Source organism: Echinops telfairi, unplaced genomic scaffold (genome assembly GCF_000313985.2).
Source record: "Echinops telfairi isolate 266 unplaced genomic scaffold, ASM31398v2 ScPeMD7_3533;HRSCAF=4204_0, whole genome shotgun sequence".
In the NCBI taxonomy this organism is placed as follows: domain Eukaryota; kingdom Metazoa; phylum Chordata; class Mammalia; order Afrosoricida; family Tenrecidae; genus Echinops; species Echinops telfairi.
In genome coordinates, this window is record NW_022107431.1 from 103,193,214 (window position 1) to 103,202,317 (window position 9,104).

General features: G+C 43.2%; 1 protein-coding gene across 1 annotated transcript in view; it reads left to right on the forward strand.

The window, feature by feature from the left end:
* Positions 1-3,648, forward strand: part of LOC101647784 (cellular tumor antigen p53-like) — a 12,669-nt gene extending 9,021 nt beyond the window's left edge. Inside the window, 2 exon segments of the mRNA XM_045294329.1 lie at positions 2,396-3,529; positions 3,531-3,648. Of these exon segments, the coding sequence (XP_045150264.1) occupies positions 2,396-3,529; positions 3,531-3,648 (1,252 nt within the window).
* The last annotated feature ends 5,456 nt before the right edge of the window (positions 3,649-9,104 follow it).

The window sequence follows — 9,104 nt, forward strand, 5'->3', positions numbered from 1 at the left end:
ATTAAGCTGCGGAAGTTTTCCTCCAAGAATTCTCTCACTCTTATTGCAGATGACTTCTTTTTTGTGTCTTCCTCCAGTAAGCAAATAATTCTAATGTTGTTACACTTCATAGCATCTGACATAGCTCTTAGGTTTTCTTCAGCTTCTCTGATGATCTTATTAGATTTTTGTTTACGTTTGTTGAAGTCTGCTTGACTGTCCTCCAAGTCACTGATGCGCTTCTCTGATTCCTCCCGTTGATTCTCAAAGTCTGTGTTTCTGCTGCTGGTTTTTGTTATCTCCTCCCTAAGCTCCTGTATTTCCCTTTGGTGTATGGCTTTTATCCTCTCTATCATTTCACCCTTTTTCTGTATTGTTTCCCTCATATCCTGTATGACTCCAAGCAGCATTCTGAAAATTTCTTTCTGGGAGCACAATGTCTCCTTCTTCTATGCATGTCATTATGTTCGGGACCTCTTCTGCCATTGCATTTTGTTTCTCCTGATTTTTCGTTGAGGTCGTGTGGGGCTGATGGCTGTTTGCATTGTGTTGTTTTAGAGGAGCCGAATGCTACTTTCCAGGGAGTTGAAGAGCACTGGCTCTCTCTGGGAGCCTTTTAAGAATGCTTTTTGAACTGCCTACAGCTAATTTCACGATAGAATTAACCTACCACTTTATCCTCCTGTGGCTTCCCTCTCAGGAGAGTGCCCCAGAAAGCTGGTGGGTTTCCTGCTTTTGGGTTGTGGAGGTTGGGCAGAGGTTCCTGCAGCAGCTTGGAACATTGACGAGTGTTGGCTGAGCTGCCTTAGGCCCCCAGGCACACAAGCAGGAATTCCCAGGTAAGAAGTTGGGCAGAGTATCCCCTGGTGGAGGTCAGCAGGGCTTTCCCCAGCCTTGGGCTAGCTGCACAGGGTGGAGCTCACCTAGCTGGGTGTGGCACAGGCATAAATGCCTTAGGCTAAGGAGAGTGGTCTGAAGGTCAGCAGTGGAGTGTGGGAGAACAGTAAAGAGACAAAGAGGAGGAAAAATTTAAAACGTAAGCCTGCTAAGACTTTGGGGGATATAGAGAAAAGAGGGAAACAAAAGTAACAATGTAGCTGAGTCCCAATCCCTGCAGGTGGAGCTGCTAGGGTTTAGTCTTTGTCCTGAGGCTGTGGAAGCAACCTGTGGCTGTGTTGAGAAAAAGCTCCTGCACAGCCCTCCAAGACTGTGCAGGGATAGAGAGAATTGAGGGAAATAAAAGTAACAATGTAGCTAAACCCCAGTCCCTGTCCATGGAGCTGCAAGGGTTTAGTCCCTGCCCTGAGGCAGGCAGCATCAAACTGTGGTTATGTTGAAATTAAGCCCCCTTAAGGGTTCCAAATGGTCCCGGCTCCAGCAGAGACAGTGGCGGGGCTAAGGTCAAGCCCCAGCCGGCCTCCACTGTGGTAAGCCTAAAGCCACAAGCCCCTCAAAGCCTTGTGTGCCTGTGCCTACTTATCTTTTTGATGCTCTTCCTGCATTGCAGCAGTGTTGAATTTCCCTCCATGCATCTCTTCTGGACTGAATTATGTGGAGTCCCTCTTGTATTTGTTACTCCATCGCCATCTTCCTGGGACTTGGAGGGATTCTATAATCTCCAAACTTCACATACTATATGACTCCATTTCTAAGACAGTCTCATTGAGAACATATTTCTGATTGCCATGACAGAAACAAGGGTATATTTTGGGTATAGGATAGTGAAATAAATATTCTGTATCTTGATTTTTGTGATGCTTTCATAAATCTAAATGGAATGTAATTACACACAAACACACGTGGATGCATGTAAAAACATGAGAAAATGCCATAATCTCTAGTAACACTATTGTACCAAGGTCACCAATTTCCTCATTTTGGTATCTTACATCAGTTATATATAATGTTACCATAGAAGGAACCTCAGAGATGGTATATGGGACTCTACCAACTATTTTGCCAAATTTCCATGAGTCTATAAATATTTCAAAATAAATATTGAAATTAATAATACTCCTCTGCCTCAAGTGGTGTTTCATCTGCACCCATTTCACCACACAACCTTAGGACTCTAGCACCAGGGTTGGGACCAGAGTGGCTAAGCTAAGCGGTACAATCCCTTTCGCCATCACATAGTTCACCCAATATTTCTTTGGCCACAGGGATGATTCCGGAACTGGCATGCAAACTTTGATAGTTAGATAAATTTTATGGAGTTAGTGATGAGGATAGTACATCATTTTATTCTACATTGGAATACACAATGTTTAAGTGACATGTTTTATCTCTTCTCTATTATGATAGTACAGCATATGTAATGAGTACAGCCTAAAGATAATGATCCTATTTCAATAAAATGAAAAACATAATAGGACGAAGAAGTCATAGAGTCATAAAAATCACTGGTCTCAAAAAGCCCAAAGCCACCATCCCAGGCATACCTAGCTGCAGGGCTCTGGGGACACCTAGGGTCTGTGCTCCCCAGGACGGCTCCATCCTCCCCTGAGGTTCAGTGGCCAGACTGCTCTCCTGGGAGGAGCCAGGGAGGATTCCAGTCAGATATAAGCACCGACCTCCTGTGGAGTCAAGAGACATTTTCATACCTGTGGGAACTCCTTCCCAGGGACTCGGTGCTGTCTGCCTCCATACCTTCTGAAGTGGAGGGGGTGGACAATCTGCCACTGCCGGACGTCTTATCGAACAGGTTACAAAACCAGGGAGGCACTCAAGGGATGTCAGCGCCCCCCACACCAGCCCCCTCCTGGACCCTGTCATCTTCCGTGCCTTCTCAGAAGACCTGCCCAGGCACCTATGGTTTCACTCTGGGCTTCCTGAATTCCGGGACCGCCAAGTCTGTCACCTGCACATACTCCCCCGACCTGAATAAGCTGTTTTGTCAGCTGGCAAAGACCTGCCCAGTGCAGCTGGGAGTCACGTCACTGCCCCCGCCTGGCACCCGTGTGCGCACCATGGCCATTTACAAGAAGTCTGAGCACATGACGGAGGTTGTGAAGCGCTGTCCCCACCAGGAGCGTTGCTCTGACTATATCGATGCCCTGGCTCCTCCTCAGCACCTCACCCGGGTGGAAGGAAACCAGTGCGCTGAGTACCTGGAGGACAACGTGACCCTGCAACACAGTGTTGTGGTGCCCTATGAGCCCCCCGAGGTCGACGCCGACTGTACCACTGTTCACTACAACTTCATATGTAACAGCTCCTGCATGGGGGGCATGAACCGGCGGCCCGTCCTCACCATCATCTCCCTGGAAGACTCCAGTGGTAATCTGCTGGAACATAACAGTTTTAAGGTGCGGGTTTGTGAGTGTCCTGGGAGAGAAAGGCGCACTGAGGAAGAAAACTCCCACAAGAATGAGGAGCCTTGCCCCAAGCCACCCCGGCAGAGCACTAAGCAAGCACTGCCCACCAGCACGGGGTCCTCCACCCAAACGAAGAAGAAGCCACTGGATGAAGAATATTACACCCTTCAGATTTGTGGCCGTGAACGCTTCAAGATGTTCTGGGAGCTGAATGAGGCATTGGAGCTGAAAGGCTGGGAAGGAGCCAGAGGGGAGCCAGGCTCACTCCAGTCCCCTGAAGGCTAAGAAGAGACCATCTACCTCCCGCCACAAAAAGACCACCTTCAAGAAAGAGGGGCCTGACTCAGACTGACACTTTTGTGTCCGGTCCCCCATGTATACAAACCCGGTCCCTCACACCCTTGACCTCCTCTTCTAGCCTTTTGAAACTGAGGTGCTTGAACCGTGCTTGGCACTGGTGTAACTCCAAAACACCCAGGAACTCTTGATCTCCTCCCCTAAGAAGTTGGACTGCACGGGTGGGGTTTTTTGTTTGCTTGCTTGCATTTTGAGAGTGAAGGCCGCTGGCACACTCCTGAGTTCAGCTTTTATAAAGAACCCTTGGGAGCAATAGGAGTATCGTCATGCTTGTGAGAGTTAGATTTTCCAACCAGCTATACGTTCATCGGAAGGCCCACATCACCAGAACTCACGAAGGATGTGGAATGCGCCTTCTCTGTGAACGCTGATCCCTACCTCACACTGATTCCTACCTCCTGGGCTTGCCCCTGTTCCAAGGAAATAGAAGTCTGAAATAATAACCGAAAGGGCCCCAGCTGCCTGGCCTTCGAACCCTCATGGGTTATGGCTACGTGGCCTCTGGGTCTTTCCCTTAGGGGTGCTGGGCCCCTATCCCTGCTGGTTGACAGGCCTATTGGGCAGCTGGTTAAGGGAAGGGAGTTGTCATATCCCTTTTCTGCTGGCCTAACCAAGTCCTGTCTGGACTCTTGGTAAGTCTCAGCACCAGCAGGGAATCTCACATCTCACCCCCTCCCAGGCCCTGGAGGAGTCCAGCGCCGACACTGGATCTGTGTCACTGCCCCTGATGCTCAGGGTCTCCGCACTGTGCAAGGGCACATCTGCCTGTTCCTCCCCTGTGATCCCTTCCCCCCACCACTTTGTATACCCCATTTTTATATCCAATTCTTATTTTACAATAAAATTTCTGCCACTTGTGTGCCTGGGGAAAAAAATCCCTGGTCTCTCTAAATCCTTAGGAATGCCTGCCCCTATGACGATGACATCACCTCAATTTCCTTATAAACTTAAGTTGCTGCATCTTTTCTTTAATCCACTTACCTAATTATATATCTATCAATAGACTGTGTTTTTGAGCTCCTGAGTGCCACATCCAGGGGCATGTACCCTGTAATGGAGTCTGCCCTGTACCATTGAGATTTCTCTTCAGAATTGAGGAACTTATTCCCCCTGATACCAGGAGTTTGATGGTTTGCAGCTCATAACTCTGTGCTTAGTCAAAGAAAGCTGCTAGGTCTCTATACCCTTCTTTTCAGAACCTTTCATTCAGTGTTACAGTAGTACAAACACCTAGTGTCTTTTTCTCAATTTGGGAAACTTTGAAGGTCCATCCTAAACTTACAGCTCATTGTACTGTTGGTGAATTTACTTATGTGAATGTATGCCAGTTCAAAAATTTCCCTTGCCCAATTCACTAATTCTGGCTCCTCTACAGGTGTTCCCTAAAGTACACCACAATGAATCTCTTGTTTGTTAATCACAGAGTTATAGAATCTGTTTCCCTGGGAACTCTTTCTGAAACAGTTGCTACCAGGAGTAGACCAAGGAAACAGATTCAAGTTTAGGAGTTTTATAGCTGAATAACCTGCTGATCAGTTACAATGAAGAGCCCATTATTGGTGGTAGGCAGAACAGAAGCACCCTCTCAATCAACAACAATGTTCATTGGCATGAGCGGGGAAGGGAGTCAATGAACTACATGCCATTGATGCGTGCAATATATCAGGCATTTGAGAGCCACGAGAGGAGAATCCATTTAGACTGTGAGACCACTCCTGCTGTGTTGGTACTGTGTGAACTTGAGGCGCTGGAGAAACACAATGAGAGTCTGAGAGTGATTCATCACCAATTAAAGTTTAGATGTGAAGATCAAAGGGCAGCATATTGAAATAATTTTGCCTCTTCCAACTGGAAGACAAAAAAAAAGTGAGATTCAGTTCCTGGATTTAATTATAAGAACCGAAGAATCCCATAGGTGATTGCATTTTCAACCCTAACAAATCTTCTGCATCAAGAGCATGACCTAAGAAGACTTGTAACACTCAGACATGGGAAAATAAAACCTAAGAATATGTACTCAAGAAGATTGAGTCCCCAGTGGTAGTCAAAGTGACCCACGCATTGTAATAAAGAATAGGAATCCCCCTTATTTAAAGACAGATATGGTAGTTATTTCTTCTTCATTCTTGGTCATCAGAACAATGATAAGGCTACATCACCACGTGCTCCAGCAGAGAAAATGCTGCATCTACTAAAAAACAACAGGGACCACACCTTGAAGGAGCAGAAAACCTAGCCAAGTGGAGTCCAGTGAGTACATATGGACCCGATTCTGAACTTCCTCGATCAATGGGAATGAAATGTAAAGTTGAATAAGGGAGAGTTGGTAGATATTAATATGCAATTACTTCACAATGATATAAAATGTAGTGATATTCTAGGAAAGATTGTGTAGGAGATAGTGCAGCCAAATTCGTAGGCTGACTTTTAGAAGCATACAGAAAGCATTGGACCACAATAAGTGAATTAGAAATGGCAGAACTGCTGAACAGACAATGGAAGGAGGGATGAAAAAAAAAAGCACAGAGCAAGAAACCTGCTAAAGCATACTATATAAGGCTGGATAAACCAAAACTCAAATATCATCTCAAGAAAGACCTGAAGAACAATACTTTCATCAAAACAACAGAAAATAAGCTGATTAAAGGGGCACCAGCAACTTTAAAAGCATCTTTGAAAGCTCTGTAGGTTAGAATTGATGGTTGCAGATGCTGCCTTAGAACTGGACTGGAGCAATGGAGATGGCCAAATCAGAAAATAAAAGAGACTAGGAGATACTGAGTTTTCAAAAACTAGGTGTATGTAGCTATCACGAGGAGCAGCATGGCTAATGGAACTGCAGCTGGAGATCCTGGCCTGCAGAGAGCGATGGAGATGACTAATTATTCCAGCTATATCAATATAGGAGCCCCAGTGAAGCTGTGGGATAAGAATTGTACTGCTAATCCTAAGGTTGGTGGTTCAAACTCACCAGCCACTCCTTGGGAAAAGATGGCATTTTCTACTACTGTATCAATTTACATTCTCGGAAACTCCATGCAGGGTCACAATGAATCAGAGTAAATTTAGTGGCAGTGTTATTTATTTATTTTTGTATACAAAGTATGAGTATTTATCTACCTTCTAATTAAAAGACATTAAATGTCTACAGGGATGAGCGAAGCTGCCCTAATGAAAAGTTGTCATCTCTATCTTAGGATGAATTCACTAGGGAAGCAAAAGCAGTTATACATATATAGTAATATATTATATATTTCAATAAATGTATAGTAAATATGTTTTGTAATTTTAATAGAATTTAATTTGATTTATGTTTATTTAAATATGTTCTATTGTGTGTATATATATGCATACATATATAAAGGCTCACACAGTTGTAGAAATTGGCAAGTCTAAGCCTAGGCTGGCTTCAATCTGTGGATTAACTGTTAAGCTGGAGGAGTCTCCTGACTTTCTTAGCTAGGTGAGCTGACGGACCCAAGATGAACAGGAAGACTACAGGCTGCTGAGTGCAGAGATGGATGAATCCAAGGCCAGTAGATCAAATTTTCCACAGCATCCACTTGAATTGGAAATAGGCCATACACCTCCAAAATGTAATTGCTTCAGCGTTGTGACCTGAGTCAGGGTATTGCATTCTACCCTAACCTTCTTGCAACTGATGGGCTACTTATAGCCAATCTCATTATGAAGTTGATTACATTGAATTAGGTCACATCTTGGGAAATTAACTACCAAACCAGAGAATCCTGGCCCACTGGCCACTTAAGCCACCTGTCTTGAAAAGACCTATTACAATCTCTTTCCTATTTCTCAAAGCTGAATAAAATTTCCAAGTACTTGGGATAAAGAGGCCATATCCTCACTTATAATAACCTCGCAACAACAAGGCAAGCTTGTAATGACAATGATTTTCAAAATGACCCACACTGTTATTCTTGGGTAACTACATTTTGGAAGATAATGCTTACATTTTTGAAGAATTTTAAATATGAGGTTAGAATTGAGATTCATAATGATGGAAAACATAATAATTGCCTACCCTTTAAGTAGGACAGAGATGTTTGTGGAGGCTGAAGGAAACAAGAGGGGGTACCCCCCCAAAACCGGAGATATTTTGAAAGGTATGTATTGAAATTTTTTTTACAAAACAATGGTATCACCTTTAAAGTATTCTCCATTCCAATTAATATATTTGTCAACTCTGTGATTCCATTCTTGGAAATATTTTCCAAACTTATCTGTTCAGCTGACTGACAGCACCTCCCTTGTTTTTTTTCTTTATCTCTTCTAAAGTGCTATTGTTTCATGTTCCTCTTCATTTATGGAAGTAAAAAGAAGTCACACAGAGTGAGGTCTGGTGAGTAAGGTGCACAGAGCAAGAGAGGCATGCCGTTTTTTGCTGAAATCTGGTGCACTGAGAAGGCTGCATGAGCGGGTGCATTGTCATGGTGGCATAACTCTGCCAAAAATCAGGCCTTTTTTGGTCTCACAGTTATGCTGGCTTTTTCAGAACCTCGAAAAAGAAAGCTTGATTAACAGTCTAACCTGGAGAATGAACTCCAAAGGCACGATGAGCTGACATTTTCACCTGTTTGGGAAGTTGATGGACATCCAAAATGAGGTTTGTCATCAATCGAAATTTTACCTTTTATGAAACAAGAAAACCACTTGAGTTATTCCCATAGTGCTGTCCTTGTAAGCTGTGTTCAACATCACAACAGTTTCTATGACATTCCGAAGCCGGAAACAAAATTTCACAGCCATAGGCCATTCTCTTAACCCTATAATGCCGAGGGTGAAGTTTTCGTAACATTTAATTAAAATGTGTCTGGTATAGAAATTATGAAGCATTTGGAGCCGACTAAGATGTCGACGAAATCGTCGCACTTTACTAGTTAGTACAAATGCATACCACTAGTCACGCATTTTAGCGGCAAAATGCTTGATTAGTGGCACATGTTTTGACCGATTGTGCATTTGAAGTTAAGTGGTCATTGGCCTTCAGTGCATTTTATGATAGTTTTCAGTCTAGTGAAGTTTTAGTGTTGATTTGTTTGGTATATGTTCATAAAACTGTAGTTTTTATGTCAAAGGTGTAATACTCATAAAAACATTATATTTATTATATATTTCTGCTTTTTCAAAACGTAATGACTTCGTTACATTCGTCTTTTGAATCAACCGTGACAAAAATTACCACAGCATGGATTGTGATTTGTTTTATGGAAAATGGCGAATTTATGACCTAGATGGAAGTGGTACAGACACAGATAAGAAACCAGATGCTAATATGGATGAAATTGGTAAATAAAATATGTATTGTATTTAAAAATTTTGATTTTACAATGTAAAATTTTAATTATATTGCTATTCAAACTATTTTGATAATAATATTTATTTTTTTCCCATGATAGGAAGTGAATATATGCCTGATTATTCTGATTTGGA